Consider the following 24,551-nt stretch of genomic DNA (forward strand, 5'->3'; position numbering starts at 1 on the left):
CCAGACTGTTCGGAATATAGGTAGGGGACTGATTCTACATTTACCTCTTGATAGAAAATGCTAATTTGTTTTTAGAGCCATGTGCTCTAATGTGTGAAATCATAATGATGAAGTTTAGCTTACCCCCTCATTAAGGTCTCATTTAATTTCTGTAGTCTCTCACTGCGCTATGTAACACTGGCCCTTCTTACTCCTCTCTAACTATAACAGGATCCATCAATCAAGCTTCTCCATTCATCCCCACTTCTTAACAGATGCTAATAATTAGCATTCTACCTTCATCTTCTAGATCAATGTTTCAAATTCCACTTGTGGGTGATAATACACAGATCACCTTTCCCAGCCTTGCCTCACTTCATACTACAGTGCAGGGCTTTTGTTGTACCTGGTAGGAAAATTTATCTAGGCTTTGTTTTTCCTTTTAGAATATACCCGTATTTTAAATGCTGGTAGTATGAGAATTTTTGTTTCATTTTGTTTGTTGTGTTCTATGATGATGAAATATTCAACCTAGTTTTAACCTTGAAGATGAACAGTATTTATTTCCTAGATCCACTCCCTTAAAACCAAAATTATACTTCCTTAAATGTATGTTCTTTTTTAAACAATTTGAGTTATAGCTTCAAATGCCTTACTATAATGAGAAATAACTACTCTCTCTGCTCAGTAATACTTCTGACTTGTCGGGTGGTTCTCTTTCATCCAGTAGAATGCTAAGTGTTTTGAAATGTATTATTGCATGACTTATTTATCCAATAACAGTGCAAGAAGGGTTATTAGTAAAATTCTCAGTAGTGAGAGTTAGATTAGATACACTACTTGCAAAGGGCTATTCTAAGTGACCTTAATCCTTAATATTACTTTTACATTATGTTTTAGTAACATCCATATTTTACAGATGAGAAAACTGAGTGACAGAGAGGATAAGCTTACCTATCATTTTAATGACTAATAAAATTAGGTAATTGAATAAGGATTCAAAACCAAGTGGTCTAGAAGTTGCTGATGTTCTAGAAGTACCTTAATGAGGTACTCTCTTCAAAATGTGCTTTCATTAAAGCCCCCACGTGCAAGGAAGAAAGCAAACAAAAACTGAGAGCTTGAATAACTTCATTAATTTATTCAGTTATCATGTGGAGCCATTGGGGTTAAAACCATTCCTGCAGAACTCAGTTTCCCATGCCATACAGTACTTCCAACCATGTTTTTTGCAAATACAGATGCATGCAGAGTAAATTGTGTGACTAGGAGAGCTTGTAATTAAGAAAGGATAGAAAGAGAAGACTTTGAGAAAGACTTACTGAGTGAAAATATCTGACATTTTACAAAGAAATTAACACTTCTTATGATCTTGTCTGTGTTTATAGAGCCTAGACCAGAGTTTGTCTATGCAACAGTCCAGCTAAATCTGCCTGGAATGGAAAGCATATATAATGCATTTTCTTAAAAAATTTATTCTTTAAATAATATTCAGTACTAGCTTAGGCAGGCAAAGACAATATATTGCAAAATTGGAAACAGAAAGCTTCAAAAGCAGATCCCCCACCAAAGGAAGTTTTAAGAGAAAGCCACTGATAGCTTGATATTGTCGTTTATATTATATTATATTATCTTTATATCTTAGCAAGTGGTCTTGATTCTGAGGTGCAATGACATCTTTAAGTTCTATTGGTTAAACTTGATCATTAATGGTAATAACAGTTTAATAACTTCATGATGAATTTGGTATTGCACACTTCCAACACAATATTTTAACCAAAAGTGCTAGACAATACCCTCTTTGTCTTCACATAGAGGTTCACAGTACTATACCAATATTCTCTGCATCATTAACTTCTGTACTTATTTCCCAGTTATGGCAGATTGTACTGAGCCCCATCTGCAATCCAGGACTACAATGGAGAAGTTCACCATGATGATGAGATCCTTATTTGTGTTTGAAATTATTAACTGCAGACAAGTACACATATGACATTTCATATGTAAATTTTAACCTTTATAGTTTCATAACTAAATAGCATGACCTTGTGGAAACCCAAATCAATTATGCAATTGTCCCTCCACCTAATAACCTACTAAGAGACAGAAGATTCTTGTAGTCAGAGATGCACAAATAAAGCAGTTTCATAGTCTTTGGTCCTCCTTTTGCATCCATTGTCAGCATGTGTCCTTTGTTTTCCTTGTAGTTCTAGATTTCCTGTCAATGAAATCTACCAGAGTCTCATTTATCATCTTAGATTGTCACTTTATGCACACTCTTACCTGGTCTGTGAATGCCTAATTTCCACATAATTGTTGAAAAATAAAATAAAATGAACACTGTGATTTGGTTTATTCAGATTAAAGGTTAAGAGTGGATCTCTGCATCTACTTCCGTCAGTTTCTAGATGAAGTTCTCAGGAGATTCTGTCTATTTCCCCTTCCTAGGTGAATCCATATATGTCTCTCTTAGGGTTGTCTTTGTTACATAGCTTCTCTGGTGTTGTAGGCAACCACTGGGCAGAGCTCAGGAAGTCCAGTCAAAGAGAGGGAGGAGAGATAATATGAACAAAGTGGTGAAGACCATGATGCAGAAACCCATAGGAAAAAAAACTGGCCTCAAATAGTGGGAGCTCACTGATTTCAGAATGACACCCGAGGAACCTACATAGGACTGATCTAGGCCACCTGAATGCAGATGACAGTGGCTGGCTTGGGCAGTTAGTGGGGTCATAGGAAATGGGACCAGGAGCTATCACTAACAAATAATTTGGCTCTTTGGAGCCCATTTCCTATGCTCAGCCTACGTGTTAGGGAGTGGCAGGGCTTGGACCTGCCTCAACATAGTGATGGGACAGAACTCACTGACTCCCCATGGGAGGTCTTACCCTCTCTGAGCAACAGCTGGGGAGTGGAATGAGGGGAAGGTTAGGGGAGCAGGAAGAGGGGATAAAGGGGGGATTGGGATTAGTATGTGATATATAAATGTAGATATAGATATATTTAGACTGGAAAATACATGGCATATGTTAAATAGTAAAAATCTTTGTATGTTTGCCAGAGGACTTTGCATTAATTTTGCATTCAGTGGAAGATGCAGTTACCATTTGACCAGGAGGATGCTGTGAAACGGAACACTGCACGAAAGGTTTATTTGAAAGTGTTGTGCAGGAAGACTTTTTAATTCTATTTTACTTATAAGATTTGAGGTAGGGGACCAATACATATGGTGTGGTTAAGTACCAAGGGCCTACACTAAATGTAATAGAAGCTAGAAGAAGTAATTTTAGAAGACATGACGAAGAAAGCAAAGACGGTCACAGATGTTTCAACACCAGGAATGACATTTGTAAGGCGAAAATTGACTATGAACTGAAATGTTTCTTTCCAACTAACAGCAAATGCTCTCTGCACACTTCAGCATATTTATAGTTTATAATTATAGAAGCATATGGAGCACAAATCCACAAATAATTTATACAGCAATATTACTGGTATCATTAGGATTTACATGACAAGAAGAGTGTATTTAGTCTAGCTTAATGACTGAGGATAATGCAACGCATCCTCCAAAAAGTGAATTTATCTGGGACTGACAGCCTAACATTTAGATTACAACAACTGGTCCTTACTCCTGGAAAACAGAAATCAAGAGGGCACAGATGAAAGGCTGGGAAACAGATTCCTCTCTTTGCTTTACTCTCTGCATCTCTCCACCTGTCACTATTATTTTCCTGTAGTTAGGATCTGCATCTATAGATATCCAAGTCTCTGCCTTTTCCTACTCAGTTAATCTTCTCTTCTAATTGGAGCAATTTAAAAATAAAGTCATTCCTTAGAAAGGCTGTTGATCCATGTGTCACCTAATCAGCAGTTTTAAAAAGGTAAACTGACATATTGAGCAGAAGGAAAACCTGTGACTCTGTCTGGATGTTCATTACGGGAAGGGAATCACAGCAGGGAAGTATTTCTCTCCCAAAGAATGATCTTTACAGAAGGGAAGGTTGGTGAAAGAAATAATGAATCACTGAGGGGAGAGCACCAAGAAGCTCAACCTGGATCATCTGGAGAAGAGGCAGAAACATAGGCCAGATGAAACTGTGAAATCTCTATAAATGTCACAAGATGCTTAAGTGGTTTGCAGTGAAATTTATGAAACTTAAATTGCCCAAATGAATAGCGATAAGGAAAAAGGAACATGAAGAAGCGTTCAGTCTACTATCCAGGAGCACAGCGAGGAAATTTTTGAATAATAAAAACAACAGGATAATTATTTGCAAATCCTTCCTTGAGTACACCTGACAAATTGTCTTCAGTGGTTATAGTCAAAATCTTCCTGGCTGAAATCTTTGTTCTAGCTGCTTATTATGTGTCCTGTCATTTAAAAATAATATTTTCCCTTTATTGTCAATTTTCTCTAGCTTTCTAGCTTCTTTGCTTCTTTTAAAGAGATGTTATTTCAATAAATGTCCAACTCATCACTTTCAGTTTGTGTTTAAAATACTTGAAGCTCTCTAGTTGTAAAGAAAAAAATAGATATAAGAAGTCAAGGATTATAAGAATATCTCAGTGGATTTGGTATACAACGGGTCTGAGCTCAAAACTGATATTGGATGAATGAAACTTGAAAACAAGCAAACATGCATTTAACCCATTGGTGTATTCCGTCTACACATTGGTATCATTTAATTGGGGAGAAACACATCCACTTTTCTGAAATCAATGGAAAAAAATGACACTATCAAAGAGCAATTTTCTTCAGAAGTAGAATTCTTACATTTATAAACTATTTTACATATATCACAGGACACTGGGATTTGAAATAATGTTGTCATTTACACAGAAGATGATAAATATGGACCCTAGGTTCATCGCAAGTTCCAAGCACTTGCCATACAAATGAGCAACCAATCATAAAGAGGACCATTGTGTTTATGTATATGTTATTATGTATTATTATTTCTGATAGTTTCATAATTGAAATCAACTGTCCTTGTTCTTGACTTCTGTTTCTGGACATAGCAAAGTAAGATTATAGATATGTTGGTCTGCAGGACAAAGTATATATAACTAGAAAGAATTATGGAATATAACTATCACCTAACTTTGGCCATTGTCTAATGGCATACTTAAAATGAAGAAACCGTTATTCAAGGAAGTCTTTCAAACATTAAGAACACCAATAGTCTGTGATATGACTAAAGACTTGCTCACTTCCTCTCATTTAGTCGAGATAGGAAAAAAAGGAAACAAATTATTTTGGAGAATTTTGTCACCTTAACAGCAAGTGTCCTAAAATCCATGAGCAAGCGATATTTGTTCATTTCAGAGACACTAAATTTACTTCAACAATATTTCTACAGTTTTCAATATATAAACCTTGCTCTTTTCAGTTAAAATTATTCCTCGCTATTTTCCCAGCTGCCTTTCAGACTTAGTCAGGCAATATACAGACTAATTTCTAAATGACACCCAAGAGCAGTTGATTTGCTATGATATATGGTATTAGGGTCAAATGGATGACTGAGATTATAGTTTTAGGAAATCTGCCTGCATGACATTTTTCCACCCCTCAGAGACAAAGCTTCCCAAAGTGTCAATATCAATAAAGATATCGAGACTAACTAGGAAAGATGCTAGTTGTTCCATTTAAACATTCTTTATGACAGGGCACCACTGATTTGTAACATCAAAATATTAGTAAGTTTGCAAGAAAAAATACAAGTTGTGTGGAGAAAGAATTCAAAACATGCTATAAATCAGTGACTATTTGCATTCCCAGAATTAATTCATGTTTTACTTTATGGCTGTGTGTACGTTCCTAGTTCTAGGCTCACCCAATGTGGACATGAATTTATTCTCAAGTTCATTAAATGGTGATACCCAGACTTCTATACATGCTACTTCAGCATCACTGTGTATAAATATTGCATGTTGCTTTTCAAATTTATTTATACAGTAAGGAATATGTGATACTTTAACATTAGATTGTCCATTCTTTTGTATTTTATAAAAATGAAACATTCGAGGGGACACATGGCAGAGGGGCCTGGTCCTGCTCTGACTTAATGTGTCAGACTTTGTTGACTCCCAGTGGGAGCCCTTACTTTTTGGAAGGAGTGGTGGATGGGAAGTGGACTAGGGGAGGTATGAAGGGAGACAAGTAGAGGCGTGGGATGGAAAACTGTTGTTGAAATGTAAAATGAAATTAAAATAACTAAATAAAATTAAAAATAAAAATGAGACAAACATTGAGTAAAATACATTATCTATCTCAAGGTAAAATGTCTTGGGAAACCACTGAATAACTAAGTAAAAAGAAAAAAAACTTCTATATTCTTTATATAACCTAGAAATGTGAAATTGTGTTGTAGTACACAGAGTCTCTAGAGATGTCCTTATTAAATCAACATCACTTTTTAAAATTAATTCTTTTGTTTTTGAGATTATAATTACATTATTTTTCCATCCCTTCTTCCCTCCAAACTCTACTATATATGCCTCCTTGCCTGCTTTTAAATCCACAGCTTCTTTTTTTATTAACTGTTATTAAATATCCACATATATGCACATTCACACACTGACACCCTCACACATTTATAAATAAATAAATATAACCTGTTCAACCTATATAATGTTATTTGTATGTATCTGACCTTTCGGTATTGGATAAGCAATCTGTGTGCTCACTCCTAGGGAAGATAATTTGAAAGACATACTACAAGGAAAATTCTTATTTTGTCTACTGATAAATGTGTTCATATATTTAAGAGCAATATAGGCAGTTGAATATGAATGCTTCCTGAAAATGGAAGAGGAACAAGCACATGCATTTTGTGTAGCCTATATACTTTAATACCAATGTGTGGTAGGACTCAGCATAAAGAGGAAATACATTATGCAAAATAACCTAGCAGTCAAATAAATACAATAAAACATAGATTGAACATGGTTCTTAAGAAACTATATTTCAAAGATTGGTCCTCTGTCTGATGTAGGGTTGGGGAAGGCCTTTCCCTGTTCTGTAGGCTGCCGTTTTGTCTTGTTGATAGTGTCCTTTATTTTACAGAAGCTTTTCAGTTACAGGAGGTCCCATTTATTAGGTGTTTCTCTTAATGTCTGTGCTACTAGGGTTATATTTAGAAAGTGGTCTCCTGTGAGAACGCGTTCGTGAATTTCCCACTTTCTGTTTTATGAGGTTCAGTATAACTGGCTTTATGTTCAGTGATGTAACCCAGACCCAGAAAGACAAATATCATATGTACTCATTCATAAGTGGTTTTTAGACATAAAGCAAAGAAAACCAGCCTACAAGCCACAATCCTGGAGAACCTAGACAACAATGAGAACCCTAAGAGAGACATACATGGATCTAATATACATGGGAAGTAGAAAAAGACAAGATCTCCTGAGTAAATTGGGAGCATTGGGATCATTGGAGAGGGTTGAAGGGGAGGGGACAAAAAAGAGGGGAGCAGAGAAAAATGTATAGCTCAATAAAATCAAAAAAGTTTATATTTATAAAACAGAAAAGAAACATATTTCAAATTGACAGACTTTGCTATCAGCATATAATGTTTACATACAAATTTATAAATTCTATATTGGAATAAATAGTAATACAGCTATGAAGGAAGGAAGGAAGGAAAGGTAGGAGGGAGGAGTAGAGGGAGGGTAGAAGGAAGGAAGGAAGGACTGAAGAACAGAAGAAAAGGTCTGTCACTGGCAAGTAAATAGAGTTAGAAATGTTTAAAGACTTTTATTATATTTTATTTTATTGAACTATACATTTTTTTATGCTTTCTTCCCTTCTTTTCCCCTCCCCTTCAACCCTCTCCCTTGGTCCCCATGCTCGCAATTTACTCAGGAGATCTTGTCTTTTTCTATTTCCCATGTAGATTAGATCCATGTATGTCTCTCGTAGACTTTTATTCTTGGTGGCAATGATGCTATTAATTTCTAGTTTAACTCTATTGCCAATAAATACTCTTTTATCATTTCAACTTTATTTCATTGAAATTCTAACATGGACTACTGAAATAAAACTCTGTTAACTTTGGAGTTAGCATCATTGATTCCTTTGCCATATGAGGAACAAAATAGCCATACTAGATGGAAGAAAGAACCCTGGATTGGTGGAAGATGATTCTGATTAAACTGTCCTCCTAACCACTTAATCATGTGTGGCTTTTGAAACTAAGTATTCATTCATTAAAGCCTCACTATTTTATTTCCTAAAATTAATTATGCAATTTTTGCACTAATATTAAATGAGAAACAAAGGGAGAGATCTACAGCACTGCCCTCCTAGATGTGTTTTGAATTCCTTGTATTGTTCTTGTGCCCGATACTCTTCTACTTTTCTTTTGGCAATTCCTTGGTGTCATGTCCCACTAATACAAATAGATCTGTTCCATGAACTTTCTTTGTTTCAGTATCAGAGGTTTGTTTTTACTTAGTTTTGAATTCTATGCTGAATTACTACCCACAAAATTACACGAGGTGCATGTCAAGGTTTCAGGCTCTTCAAGGCAATAACAGGATTTTCAAGACAGTCCGACATGTCTGCACTTAAAGTTTGTATTGCACTTGAACTCTGTTAATTTCATCCTCATCTTTTGTCAGTTTCCCACATTGATCATCTTTAGTGTCTCTAATCTTCTTTCCTACCTTTACGTAAAAACTTTCATTCTGAGCCTTTTAATGTGTGGTTTCTGTTTCCTAAAACACCTGTGTTAAAAGATGTTCTATCACTGACTACTTTTTGTGATATTAATGCCAACTAATAACTCACTTAATATGAGAGGGCTGTTACAATATTGCACTCAGTTGGAATATTCACCCAAGAAGTCCTTTGCTAATTTAATTTTCTATGTCATATCATGTTTAATAATTTGGGGACGCTGAATGGCTGATGTGTCAATAGAAAAAGTTAAAGTGTCATCAATCCCAGCATTCAGGAGGCAGAGGTAGGCAGATTGCTGTGAATTTGAGGCAAACCTAGACTACATAGTAAATTCCAGGGTAGCCTGAGCTACAGAGTGAGATCCTGTCTCAAAAAAAGCCCAATAATAATAAAATAAAAAACAAAACAAAAATAAATAAATGAAATAAGAATATTAATGGCAAAACTTTGTTTTGTAACAGAGATATTCCAATAAAAGTGTAGTATCTAAAGTAATATCTTTGGAGTTCAGTATATACTTCAATTATAAAGCACTTGAAATTTACAAGGTCATGGGTTCCATCCACAACACCACATGCAAACACACCAAAACATGAAAGCTATAACTTCGCACAGATAATAATAGTTAAGCCATTTTCTGGCTTAGTACAGGAAGATTTCGATGATAACAAACATTATAGTGAAGATCACACAGATGAAAGGTTTAAAAATCAGAACTGCCTACTACTAAAACCTGTGATCTTAATCATGTGATTTAGTGTCTGCAGGTATCTTGTTTCCAGGCCTCTTGAGTCATTGCACAGGTATCTTGGATCTGATATTTGGTGTTATTATAGAACTTCTGATCTTTGGTCTCTTCGTAAGTAAGATAGGATTTCCCCACAGCCCTACTGCTTTTGCTTGCCTTGGATAAATATCCTGTTGTCATGCTAAATATTCTTTGCTATCTCTGGGAACTAAGAGTTTGCATTCCTCCCCACTTAGCTGACTGTGAGGGGATTCTTTTGACTGTGACCTGAAAAGTTTGGATCATGATCTTAAGAATCTCTTCAGATTTAACAGTTCAGTGATAATGACGAAGGCCTAATTTTCTATCTACTGCCTTCAATTAAGTATTTAGGTTAACAATATTATAATTCCCCTCCTTCAAAGCACATTGATCCTATAAAGCGTTGAGAGATTTTCTTCATTATAGGACATGTTTTAGGTTACTAGTCAGAGCAATTGATTTATGTATCACAAGATAGAGTACAATTCAATGTCCCTAGATGATATATTTTTATCCCACAACAAATGTTATTGATAACCCTCAGTGGCTGCCTGCCTCAAGATTATCAATTACATGGCACTTTAGGAAGTCCTAGTGGATGGTTTCTTTGTGTAATGGATGTTGTTAGATTCCAGAGGTGATCAATATATAGACTCTGTCAGCGGAGAGCTCAAGATATAGTGGGAGAGACACACATGAATCAATCTAACAAAGACAAACAGTTTTAGGAGCTAAATCTAACAGGATAAGGAGCTATGGGAATATGGTCAAATATGACTATAATGGCACAATCACAATTTATTATAGGAAATTAATTCTAATTTAGAGAAGAAAACAAGGAAGTTTTTTTAAACCTGGTTATGGTTCGATAATAAGAAAAGAAACAAACCTGTCAGAGACAGGTTCCCCTCTGACATCCCATCTGATTGCAAGAGCAGAGTTGAGGATATTTCTGATTTCTAAGATTACCTCCTTTCATAACCCTGATATTTCTGCCTTTCTGAGCAGGCTTCAGCCTCCAGTCACCTGTTGGGAAGCAATCTGTTGTTCATTCCTGAAGTTCCAGGGACCTGTATTGCTGCCACCAGTCTGTCTGTTTTACTATGCTGCCAGTTTGGTACAGCATCTGATTTGAGGGCATATGGTTTGGTGTAGCCTTCTTAGCAAGCTAGCCCAGGGGACCCTTGATGAGTAGAGCAGAAGGAAGGCCTCGCTGGCAAATAGAGCTAAAAAAATCACTGCAGAAGAGATCATTAATCTGTAGCTGAGGATGGAGGCAGGTTCATTATTCCTAAGATGTATTAATTCCTGTAGTATTGTTTCACACTCAAAAGGCAGGCTTCAGAGAATTGCTGAAGTAGTGCTATCCGTACTAGAGAACACTAAGGCAATAGCAAAAGAGAATATGTAACGACTTATAAAAATCCTCCTTACTCCTTATGAGAGATAGTCTTTGTTTACTGTGTTGCAATTTATAAAGTTGAGACACATTATTGGAAGAAGGTAGTATCACTACCATCATTTTATTTGTCAGGAGACAGACATCGAGAAGTCTATCAGCTTTTTCAATTTCACTTAAGATCACAGAGCAGCACCAAAAGTTTTTCGCAGGCTTTGACTCCAGAGCTAATAGTTTTTCTATCACATCATTTCTCTTTATCTTTAGAATCTTGAACGTTAACTATGAACTAGTAAAAGTGAGCATCTTATCCTTCTCTTTCATCCTCTGCCTCACTTGGTTGTTCTGTATGTCTATTCACACTGTCTCACTGCTGTGTCTAATAACATCAGCAGAGGGTGTAATATGCAGCTAAAATGTCTTGGGTGAACTTGTAGCTCTAACTGACAACAGACCCCCATCTTGAACAATCTGGTTTTAGACTGCCAGCTTTGTAATTCATACTACTTGGAAGGTGTCACTCTGTAACAACCACATTCCTTGACTTCTGTTAAAAACAACCATTGTGATGTAGTTCTAGCTTTCCCATTGGGGGCAGAGTAGCCTTTCTTTGTCTATAAAGACATACACCTTCTATTAAGTATTTTATGAATGAGATCAATAGCAGGTATTAAACTCTACATAATAGTACTATTTATATATAATGTACTGACATGGCAATTAACTGATATGATGGCAGGATCTGTAGGTATTAAATGAATCTATTTACAAAACACACAAAGAACTGGGTATATAGTTAATTTCTTATAAGTGTTACTTGTGTTCTTAATATTTTAGTAGATTTTTTATAATAACTGGAGGTAATATGAACCTTCTTTGACTACACACTTTATTACTTGTTGAGGTAGCTGTGAGCTGAGCATTTTTACTCCCAAAAGCCACCAATCAAAGTCAGAGGCATGTTTCAAGGAGTCTCAAGTTGTAAATATATTTAATAAATAGTAAAAATTTGCTTTGTGATCGTCACAGTGTTAATGCTGTGAATGAAGGAACTAAACGGGAGGCCTGTGTGTCTTCAACCCCATGATATTTTTTATTTCACTCCCAATTGTCCTTGCATATTAAGTCAAAATTACCACAGAGGCAAAATGTTACTGTAAATTTACTCAATTTACATTATATAGATTGGGTGGAACCAGGTGGAGATGTGAAATGCATGGTGATTGCTGCCTGTTCAAGTCCATTGTGTCATTTACGGACTATAAAAGTTGCTTATGTTTGCTGAAAGTACAGATTGGATTATTATAGTACTAAATAATTCAATAAGCTACTCAGAGAAATTAAGAGAGTTGTATAGAGAGGAATATACTTAAAGTATCACGTGACTTCTAGATATTTGTAGAGTTCATCACGCTATGCTTACCTACAAACTCAGTTATGAAGAGCATATAACGAGTGCCCAACTCATCCTAGTAATTTCTTGAATAATATTGAATGAAAACAGAAATTTATATGATGGTCACACTGTTAGTCTGTTTAAATCCAATGAACACATAATTTGTGAAGAAATGTCAACCAACCTGTCCACAAAAGCATGATGAAGAAGAAAAATGGGATCATTGGCCGATCCCTGGACTTGGGACATTGTTCCATTCATATAGATGTGCAGGGCATTGTGCATGCTGCTTTGAGAAGAGTCTGCTATCCCTGTGAGTGGACTGGCAAATCCTGTTGACAAAAAAAGATTAAATGACTGAAAATCTAAGTGATCATCTCACCTCATCTATAACTATAGAGGAAAGTCCAATTCTACAAAAACAAAAACAGTTAGTAAACTCATTTGATGTTTCATTCTGAATATCCATTGAGATCTTTGCAGAACTGAAAGGCATCAGGTAGGGGACACTGTGTTGTGCATTAATTGGTGAGACAGGCTGAGTCATTATGGACTCTCTCATGATGCATCTCTGTTAAGTCCTTTGAATATTACTACAATGTGATAGGAAACCTTTGTAATAATCAGCATTCACTCTCATTTAAATGCATAACAACCCCTAGAGGAGTCCTTACAGTATCTTTGTAAGTTCTTGCTCTCTGGTTCTAACAAATACTTTAATTTTGATTCCTGGTGCCAGAAGAAGCATGAAATTTGTCCTCAAACATATTGTCATTCATCTGTAATTGTCCTAGGGACATCAGGTCATAATGTTTTTACTTTTGTAGAACATTCATTTCACGGTTAATTAGAACTCATTCTCAAAAACAAAATCAAATCCTCATCTTTCTATAAGGGCACTGTGAGAACATACAAAACCCTCCATTGCACTTTGTGATCTATAAGTCTTTGAGGGACCTCTTTTTTTAAGAACTTAACATTACTAATTTCATAGAATTCAGAATCATTATATAAGTTACTTCTCTGCATTATCATAGGTTTTAAAAGGGAATTTAGCACAGCAAGGATTTACATATATTTATGAGCAGAAAGAGGGATTGGGAGACAGACCTGATTTAACACGGAGTATAAGCTGTCAAGGACAATGTTTTACTGTCCTATGTAGCAACTAATCACACATCAAGAGGAATGCAATTATATAAGAATAGGCTTCAAGTGTTTACCTTTAATCATTCTCATAGCATGAAACGAAAGCTTTAGAATTTTGTTTCATTTATGGTCTCAGATATTTTTAAGTACACTCTCATTTTTTTTAAACCAGAAGCTAAGTCATTTCAGAGAAAACAATTCAGAAATATTGCACATAGTATAACAGTTCAATGGCCTAAAGTTAGCCTCTTTAAAGATTCAATAATGACATCCATATCTAAATATCAAAATGAATTCATATAACTTACTATTTTATAGTTTCTTTTATGTGCTTACTTAAGTGTTTATCCTAAATGTTACTAATTTTATGATGTCACCAACCTTTCCGTCATTCATCTGTAATTGTTCTAGGGACATCAGGTCATAACGTTTTTGTTTTTGTAGAACATTCATTTCACAGCTAATTAGAACTCATTTTCAAAAACAAAATCAGGTCCTCATCTCTTTGTAAGGTCACTGTAAGAACATACAAAATCCTCCACTCCATTTTTCAGGTTGGTGAAGTTTAGGGATATACTAATCAAATAAAATTTATGTAACAGTTCTTCACAGCCATGGTACACTTGGAAACTTGTAAGAAAATAGATAGCAAATATTTACACTGAAGAAAAGTAAGTAAATGAGGTAGCATATGTGATGCTTAGCTTGATCTAGTCATTCTGTATGGCGTATACCAGCATCATTATATCATGTACCTTAAATAAAAACAATTTTATTTCTCAATTAAAAATCAGATAAAGCCAAATTAACCTAATACACGTTTTATAGCTTAATCATTAACATTACATACTTTGGCGACATTGGCACTAATACTTGTAATATATTTTGTCTTTGACATCATAAATAATTTTACCACCTCTGAAAAATGCTGTATGAAAAGTAGAAACAAGATGACTTTTTTTCTAAAAATAATTATACAAGATGATTTTGAGGGAGCAGTAGTGTCAGGGGTCCTTCATCACCTCTCAGTTATGTGTGGGTAGAAAATTAGAGTAGGATGAGGATGGAAAAATAAGTTCTCTCCAAACTCCCCTGTGCTTTGCATTCTTCTGAGAGCCTGATGGACTGCGTAGCCTCGTTTGAAAACACTGATGCGGTAGGTTATTTACTAGAAAGAAATACAGTGTTCATCAATTTAGGTAACTTTTTTGCCACACTTTTGTCATTGATATAATAGAGGAAAGCTAAACACATTTCTTAGGATGTAAAAATTAATTCTGATGGCTGGTGTGAAAGCACCTAGCATCAATCTGATAGCAGCAGGAGCATCCTGAGTAATAACTTCCCTCTCTGCCGTCTGGTTTGGTTGATGAATGTGTGCTCGTTGATGAACCTGCTAACAAAAACATACCTTTTCTGTGTGTGGCCGACAGAGGTTGGCAATAAGACAGTTACCTACAAGGGGACTTTAAAGATTTCTAATGTGGGGCAAACAATTAGAGATTGAAATGATACTAACATGAAAATATATTATTTTCTCTTTTACTTCACAGTTCATTTGGAGATGTAGGCTATGTAGATTGGAGCTACTGAAATTGTCTTTATGAAAGAGAAATGATTCCTTGGTCAATTTTACTTCTTGCATTTTGCTCTTTTCTAAAAGAAAAATTACATTACTTCCATAAAACCAAATTCAAATATCATTCTTATACTTATTCTCATTTGAGCAAAGGGATTACTTGCAACTGGACAATATTGTTGGTGTCTCCATTTTACTGATGAGAAAACAGCAGTTTGTAAATTTATGTAACACAACTAAAGTCAAACTAGTATTTAAATAACAAACAAATGAATCATGACTGTGATTGACTTCCAAACCTGTGATCTTTTCCAAATAGCAGGTTGGGTTTCTTTAAATAGATCAGAAGTGAAAGCCTCGAAAGTGAGATCAAATAATCTATTGTGACTTCTCATAATGAAAATCAGAGTCTCAAATGTTTCTGTATTTAAAAGATAAATGTACAACAGAGACTGAGAATAAAAAGATAATCTCTTAAAACCTGTGAGGCTATGTATGAAGTTGCTGGCTCAACTCAGAAATCTCTTTGTGCTGTGTTCTTCAATTGAGCTTGTACACTTGTCACTTTCAAAGTCAGCTGCGTTAAGGAACGTACAGGATGTGAGAATGGTATTGCATTTGCTCATTGTCTGATTCCCCATGGACAGGGAACATCCCACAACCCAGAAGGGAATATGGTAGCAACCCTATATGCCAAAATGGCTCCAAATTCTTTACAAAGGGCAGCAACAATAGCTCAACATATTGAGAGTTACATCTTTCAGTTTATTTGTGTCATTCCTATGGGAAATTTGGGGACTGTTTTAGACGAATGACAACAGGCAGCTTCAATTTGCCAATCCATCTCCTTTTCTTTTTTATTTCTCCCCCAATTCTCCTCTGGAGAGGTTTGGCTTATTTGTTTGTTTTAGATATAAGTGTTTATCTCTGATACCTGGAGATTTGGATTTAATTGTTTTAGAATTGAATTCAGTCACTTAGAGTCTTAAAAGCCCCTAAGTGATTCTAATGTGCAATCGGGGTTGAAATTTACTGATTTTGACTAAATTGTTCTTTGTTCTCTAAACCTAAACTATGCTTCAAAATATTTACCTCTGATCACATTATTTCATTCACATGAAGTTTTTATGTTCTATATTTTGACATTAACAAAAAGAACCAACAATAATTTTACCTTTAAAATTTCAATGTGCCAACTTATGCTGTAAAGTACTTTCATACAAGTAGCTGCTTCGGATTTTCTTGAAAATGAGTTAGCTATTAAATGGCAGGTAATGTAAAGGCATTTTCATGTATATTTTCTTGTTTAACCAGACACCTTTCTTTTCAAGATGTGGAGTCATAGGTGACATTGAATATACTGTTTTATACCTCTTAAGTTTTGACGTGTGAAAACAGGTGACTAGATTTTCACTAGAGCAAAGCATATTTAACTTAATTGGTTTAATTTAACTTGAAATTAATATTTGAATTATATTAATATTTTCTATGTCATTTGAAAATAGAAATAAAGAAAGAAAACAAAACAGCAAATTCATCTTAGTGCACGTAGGAGATAAATTATTCTTAAACCCTTAAACAGACTTTCTTCTTAACTTACTCTCCTAAAAAAGAGACTTAGCAGAAGATTGTGAGCAAGGTAATTTCAAAATGACACAATGATTTTGGAAGATTGTATTTAACGGATAGGTATTTTTATTTTGTTTTGTTTGTTTTGTTTTGTTTTTGAGACAGGGTTTTTCTGAGTAGCTTTGGACCCTGTCCTGGAACTCGCTTTGTATACCAGGCTGTCCTTGAACTCATTGAGATCTACCTGCCTCTGTATTGGGATTAAAGGTTGTGCCACGACCACCCAGCACGGCTAGGTACTTCTACAGGAGTCATAATTAATACAATTCATAGCAGATATATAAAATAAAATAAAATGCAGAGAGAAAATTTTTAAGTAAGTCTTTAGATATTTTAAAGTAATCTAACTTCCACTTTTCTCAAAGAAGATATGATCATAACACCATAAACGGAATTAGTTGTCACACTTTTATTAGAATTTCCCTTTATAAATTATTATATGTGTGTATGTGTATGTGTGTTGTGTGAGTATGGGCGCCCCAGTAGAGGTCAGAGGATAAGTTGGTGTGTTGGGTCTCACCCTACAACTTGCTTGAGACAGGATATATTATTCGTTGCTGGGTGTGAAAGGCAAATGGCTCGTGAGCTTCCTAGTGTCTGCTCAAAAGAGATAGTCAGTCTCAGCCTCTGGAAAAGCCCAGGACCTTCATAAGCCTTGACTATGGAACAGGAGATCCAGTTTTGATGAAACGATGATTCATCTGGTGGACAAGTCAATTACAGAGAGGAATTTAATTTTATCCAGCTATATGGCTTAAATAGCAGTGACCAGCTATTATCCTGAGATGGGAATGTAATGTTTTAGACCAAGTTATCTAGAGACCTTAGAACAGAGAGCAAACACAAATCGGAGAGCTGGATTTAACCAACAACACCACCAGAGTGAGGGAGCACCTTGGAAGGCAGTTGCAGGGTACAGAAACATGAGATGTTAATGAGATGCCGAAACTTCAGTCTGCAGGAAGCTCAGATCAGGCAGTGAACTGAATAACGCCAGCCTGAGTGGCTAGAAGCTAATTTCATTCACTAAGAAAATAGCACTGGAGCTTGGTAGCTCTGCGTTTGAGATCAGGAGGTAGAGCTCCGACTGGAGCCACCCCTTTGCTGCTGCTATTCACTGCTTAAATCCTGAGAATGCTGAATTGCATCTCTACAGCAAAGTCATTGCTAAGAAATATTTCTAATTTAAATTTTCATTTTTTGAGAATTTCATATGTGACTACTATTATTTCCAAAATTTCCATCCTCTGCCCATGCTTTACTCTTGAATACATGACCTCTTTTATATATATTTTTATACACACATATACCATCTCCCGAATCCAATCAGTGGTTCCCAAATATGTGTGTGTGTGTGTGTGTGTGTGTGTGTGTGTGTGTGTTTAGGGATGATACATAGGACTGGACAACAAATAAGTAATCTCATCCCTGGAGAAAACTGATTCTCCCCTCAGGACCAATTGATTTACTATGTCTCCTCAACGATGAGTAAAGACTTGAGAAATTTTGCCCATTTGCCTTGCAAAGAACAAGTGAGTCCTTCTTTATGGAGGGGGTTATCGCTAAGGTCAGCCTATTGTTGAGATATCTTAGGTATTACATCCTCTCCATGTCTAGAAGACACTATCTAGTTGCAAATGTTCTGATCTACTAGATGTTACATGCTGTCTCTATCTTGCTATTCCTTGAGTCTGAGTAGGAGTTGCACTGTCAATGTACCATTAGGACTGGCCATCTTATAGTCACGTATTCTCCGTATTTTGACCAGCTGTGAATATTTGTAATACTTGACCCACCCTGCAGCACTTTTCTTTCACTCAGGCTTTTTTACAAAATGAAATGCCTTGGCTCCACTTCTGTGCCTACACTACGTCCAATAAATAATTAATATAATAATAACATTTTAAAAAATAATATTACTGATGGTTAAAAGTCTTTCCAAAAACCACGAAGTTCTCAAGTTTCATTAAGGGCAAAGTCTGTTTGTTTTGCAAGGTCACGAATGTTAGCATTTGGAGGACTTTTGTTAATCCTGGCAAATCAGGGGAAACATGCAGTCCTATCAGACAGTTAAGTACCAAACTGTATACCCTCATTTCTGCCCACAGGCTCTGAGGTGCAATGGCATCAGGAACTGCCTTCTTACAGTAAAAAACAAACAAACAAACAAAAAATTACATTTATATTGTCTGCTTTTTTAAATAAAGATTTTTAAGTGAACATACACAATAATGGTTTTATTATGGACTCTCTAGACATATGTATCATAAGTACTTTGCTCTCCTTTGTTCTGATCCTTCACTGCATTCTTATAGCTGCTTCCTTTGTTTCTTCTGTTAATGCCAGTGTTTTTCTATTGTATGTGCTCCATTTATCTTATTCATAGCTCCCTTAATATATGTTTTTTCATCATAATTCTTTTTCCAGCTTCAAGACCCACACATGCATATCTACAACTATATATATATATATATGCATTTGCAAATATATGATTTTAAATTTATGCCCTGTGTGAGGAAAAATGATAGCCTTAACTTTATGAGTCTGACTTATTTCAGTTAATGGTTTTCAATTTCATCCATTTCCATGTAAATGTCATGCTTTTTTATGACTCCTTATATGTCTATTGACTGTATTCAAGACAAAGGATTAGGGTAGACAGTGAGATCTGGAGGTCCTTTTCCAAAGGTTGCAAAATTAGCATGAAAGAAAAGGCTGTTGCTCAAGAACAAGGCTGGGCACCTTTGCCCAAGGCCAATGTATAACAAAGCATTTTGCAACAAAGTAAATGCTATTCCAGTAGCTCAGAATGCCCATGTGATTTATTGTGTAGCATTGATGCTGAGTTTTCAAGACTTTGCTTTGCTTAGGATCTCTTCTTTTAGAGGAAGTTTTTCCTCTAAAAACAAACAAGCAAATAAAGAAAAGCAAAACTGTGCTTCTTCTCCTAGCCACTCTGCTCTTGTTCATTCCCTGATTCCCTAAAATGGATTAAAGAGCCTGGAACCCCCCAGAGGTTCCTCCCAAACTACTGTCTCTGTTGATCTTGTTTGCACAGCAATATTGCCCACCCTCGGACAACTTTGAACCATATGGGTCATCAGAATGCAATGTCTTTGCATTCTGTACATTGTTGTTAAACAAACCAGATGCATGTTTGGGGCTACCAACTCACCAGGTGGCATTATTTAATATTGCCTCATTTTTCAACATTGCCAAACCTGAGAAAAATGATGTAATCTACAGGAGACATTCATAAAGTTTGAAGCACCATCATACAAAGTGGTGACAGGATGTTCTACACATAACAGTTTGTTTTAAAGGATCATTTTATTGCTGCAAGAGAAGAATCATAATCATAATCTTTAACAGCAGTCACCAACATTTATCTTCAAGATGTGACTTACTTTCTTACATTACTTATTGGTATAAGGCTTTAGGATTATAGTTTAGAATGAAAGAAGAAAAGGGAAAAGAATAGCTATGGCTGCACCATTTTGTAAAGCTCCTTTGTAAGGGTTGAGCTGCGACAACTCCCTAAATAAATGGTTGAAGTAAGCTTTTTCTCTCACTTCTTGCTAGCCCTACACCATAAACCCAGAGAATTACCATTCAGGAAATTTGTCAATCACTTAACATTCTTTTATTGACTACTCAGTGGTTATCCCTAGAAATGACCAACTTTGGGCCAAAAAGTAAACATTTTAACCTCATTCTCCTGTCTTATAATGATAACAGCTTGCAACTGGAATGTTGGCTTTGATCTCAAGGGAATCCTGTCTGTTGGTTTTTCCCCAAGTAATGGTCTATAGTGCCAGAAAGTCCCTCATTCTCTCATCTTTGTCAATCTTGTTATTTTGCTGACTTTTCAAAACAGACAGAAAACTCATTCCATAGATTAGAAAAAAGAAGTTAAGGTAATGCAACACACTAAAGAGAGAAGAAAGGTTGTTAAGATTCTTTTGGAAGAGATGAAGATTGCCCACTTGGTAAATTGCAGAAGACTTTTGTGACATGGCCTCTGGTGTTATATTCTAAGAGCTTGGCCCGAGGCTAGCCCCTATATTTGCTCATGTTTGGAATCTGTGACTTGAGTTCATTCATTTTTTTTTTATTTTGCCCTTTAAAATTAGTTTGTTGGTAGGATTCTCTTCTCAATATTAACTGTAGTGAATGTTATGGACATATCAAAGGGTCTGTTCTGATTGCACAAGAATGAACTGATCCTGAAAGGGAGATGTGGACAGGTGGAGAGATATGCTGAATTAGAGAGTATAAAAGGATACGAGGAACTACCTCTGGTGAAGAGCAGGTGTTGGGATGTAAGGAGACAGACTCGAATTGACATGAATCATGCCTTTATTGCAGCTAGCAAAACAAAATTGTTTCAAATAACATGGTCTCTAGGTATGCTAAATCAGAGAGAAAGAAGCACATTTCGATCTCGAGAAAGCACTGACTTTCCATAGTGCTGTGTCTCTAATTCCACAGTACACTCAATTTTAATTATGGAATGTTTTTACTTTGTTCTAACATACTTTTGTTAAAACACCTTCCCTCCATTCACTATTGGCTCTGTGAATGAGAATTCCTGGAAAGACTATGGGGCTGCAAAATCTAGTTAACAGAACAAGTTGAAATATTGTGAATTTAGAATCAAACTATCTTGGGATGTTTTTAATAACTAACAACCATCATTGCTTTCTTCTGTATGCAACCTAGCATCTTTATGATCATTGGGCAAAAAGTTTGTGAAATGCAGACTCCCACTTTTGACAAAAAAAGTCCAAGAATAGGGTCAGATACCATCTGGATATCTCTGCTCTTCTGTATATCACTTAATTGATATTTCCCCTGATGTGTACACAAAGTGTCTTGTCCAGTGATTTTCTTTGTTCTATTACTACAAAGTTTCATAGAACTCTTACCATGTTAGAAAAGCGTATTGGTGAAACCTGATTCCATGTTTTCAGGTCATAATCACTAACTTCTGGCTTCAGAGAATCGATCTCTTTTGTTAATTTGAAATAAGAACTCTTTGTTCTTATTATGGAAAACTGCCTGTTATGCCCAGTTTTTCACATGGTGAGTAGAATATTCAACTTGCTTTTGTATCACTAAACTGCTGGAATATGGTACGATGTTCTGAGCTGGCTATGTTTACTGTCATTATGAGTATATGCAAAGCATAGCATTATACAACCGACAGAATTATAAATTATAAATATATATGAGCCCAATCTCTGGAAAGAGATGATAAAGAAGGAGGAAAAAAAATCACAATTAGTGAGAACAAGGATATTACCTTCCAGTGTGTTTCTAAAGCTGAAATTGGCAGTTCTATCCATGGAACCAGTTTCATACTGGGACAAACTCAGACAAAATTCCACATCTGCTGCAGACGGGAGCCTCGGGGTTTTGGCTTGGTCATGGTTTCCAGGATTGCGTATCAGTGGTCCCTCAGGGGTCCCGTCACATAAAGCCTGTTGGCTGTTATATTCTTCTAGTCTACTGCAGATGATCTGCGAAAAACAGATATGTTAAATGACTTATCTCTGAGTCAAGAGCAGGAAGAAAAGCTGAGATTACTCACCACTATCTTCATTCACTATTTAATTCCTGACAATTGACAATTAAATGAAATTGTCAAAGGGGACAGTAGAGCTGGCAGGACAAGCAAAGGAATGTCAAAGCCAGGGATGAGTAGTAGTCCTACATTTAGTAGTAACTACTTCAAGCATGTAACACAGTGGCTTTGGTTTCCTAAGTCTTATGCACTAAATTGTGATCAAATTGAGTACTTTATATAAATATTTGAGATACATTGGTTTGCAAAACCTCTACCATATATTAATCACTACGTGAAGTTATAAGTTTCATTATGACAGGAAAGGTAGCTACTGCTCCATGTAAAGTCAAAATCTCATCACATGACCAATAACAAATACCCAACAGAAATATTTATCAAAAATAGTAATACCGAGTACTGGTGATCATTCTATTCCCGGGTTTTGTTTTATTCATAACATCCATTTTTAATGTCTGGCTTGATATATAACATAGTCTTACAGGAAATTTCAATGCTTAGCCATTCTCGAAGTTCCTATGTTCCTCTCTAGCAGCCAATTATTTTAAAAAAGAATCATAATTCTTCACAGTTTTATAGGAGAAGAGTTAAGGTTCTGTGCTGCATGAACTATTTCATTTAAGTCATGTGGCAATGCTTCCCATATTAATAAAGAAACTGAGAACAGAGGAGTGGCAAAATGCCTTCCAGATGCCCTGTGTAACATTGCCAGATGTCCTGGAACTCACTCTGTAGACCAGGCTGGCCTCGAACTCACAGAGATCTGCCTCCTGCAGCCTCCGACGTGCTGGGATTAAAGGAAGGTGACACCATTGCCTGGCCTCTGTGTATGAGTGAGTTTCATGACTTACCTACCAACTACATTAATGAAAAATCTCATATTCTGAGCATATACATTTATGACTTCAAATTTAAACATAATTTTCATAAGTTGCAAGTATTTTATTTACATCAAATTTATTTCTCTGTACTTTTACACCAACCAGGCTGCAATTAAATCCAGGAAGCAATGTCTTTCATTTTGTATGTTGCTCTCCATTTTCATTCATACTGACTCTGTCAAACGTTATTTTCAATTCTCCCTCCAAAACAGGTCTTTCCATCCTATGTGACCCTGCTACTGAGACCACATTGCCTCCTCTGCTCTACACTCTGCTCGTGTTTCTTTGCACGCCATTTTTTTACCCATGACTAAACAGAGATATGGGTCCAAGATCCTACCTGTTCTTCAAGACCAAGAGGAAAACTTAGTAAAAATGATTACTAATGACTGTCTCAAAGGGATCTGACAAAGAAGGGAAATGGTTGTATATATCTATTCAAATCAGGTTGCTTATGCAGCCTAGAAATCCCAATCCAAAAAAATTCAAAATTCAGAATGTTGAAACTCTATATGACAGAAGCAGGGATGGTGGTAAGTGTGCTAACACTGCATAACATTATCTTTAAGCTGTAAGTGAAGGAATATAAGAAACATAAATGAATTTTTTATTTAAACTTAAGTCTCATCTTTAAAATATCCATTTCTTTACTAATTAAATATTTGAAAATCTATAAATACAGCATTGCTGATCCTAAAGCTTTATCTACTTTATTTATTTTTTCACATTAAAGAGTCCTGAAGAGTTTCATAAAAGTAGTTCAATTTCTGACCTGATTATAACAGTTTGGAAGTCTTTACAATGTTGATTGACTAGAAACCATTGCAGGGACACAGAGGAAGTCATTTTCAGTTCTCTTGGACTAATAATCCTCAAAACACTTCCAAAAGGTCTCATTGCAGAAAAGACTCCTACAGCAGACTCTATTAAATTAGAGAAGTTGGCTGGAACTATTTTTGCTGAAATGCCAACTGCCATGTGACTAAGTGCTTAGGTGATGGAGGCATTAGTAATGCTGAGAAAAGAAACCCTGGCTACAGAAATGATGGAGAAAGCTTAGCTCCAAATTATTTATGTTTGATTCAGAAGCAGGGCATTGTCATTACCTGTCCTGGAAGTTGTATTCAGAAATACAGTGTCTAATATTAATTCTATTAACCCCAGGCCCTCAGGCTGGTCACCCAGACGCTCTGTCAAGGCTTTACATTTTTAAATGGAGAATGTAATGACTCTTTATTCAGGATCAAGTAGTCCAATATACTTAAAACTCATGTTGCTGCATCCTCTGGCACCTGTGTAAAGGATTCAACATTATGGCTGTCTTGTAGCTCAGGTCTAGGGAACTTGCCTAGCATATATAAATCCCTAGGTTCTACTCCCAAAATGTTTCACCCCTAATAGTACCAAAAATTATAATTACTTTTATTATAAAGCCATCACTTCCTTATCTAAGTTGTGTTTATCACGAGGTAGGTATATGAGTGTTGAATGTTCATT

At 35.8% G+C, this 24,551-nt stretch overlaps 1 protein-coding gene across 1 annotated transcript in view; it reads right to left on the minus strand.

The window, feature by feature from the left end:
• The window catches only part of Tyr (tyrosinase), a 48,063-nt gene that overhangs the window by 17,231 nt on the left and 6,281 nt on the right, over positions 1-24,551 (minus strand). Inside the window, exons 2-3 of the mRNA XM_048435347.3 lie at positions 21,892-22,108; positions 12,414-12,561 (exon numbers count right to left, since the gene is read on the minus strand). Of these exons, the coding sequence (XP_048291304.3) occupies positions 12,414-12,561; positions 21,892-22,108 (365 nt within the window). The remainder of the gene's footprint in view (positions 1-12,413; positions 12,562-21,891; positions 22,109-24,551) is intronic.

The sequence above is a fragment of the Myodes glareolus genome, chromosome 24 (assembly GCF_982192425.1).
Source record: "Myodes glareolus chromosome 24, mMyoGla1.1, whole genome shotgun sequence".
Lineage (NCBI taxonomy): Eukaryota > Metazoa > Chordata > Mammalia > Rodentia > Cricetidae > Myodes > Myodes glareolus.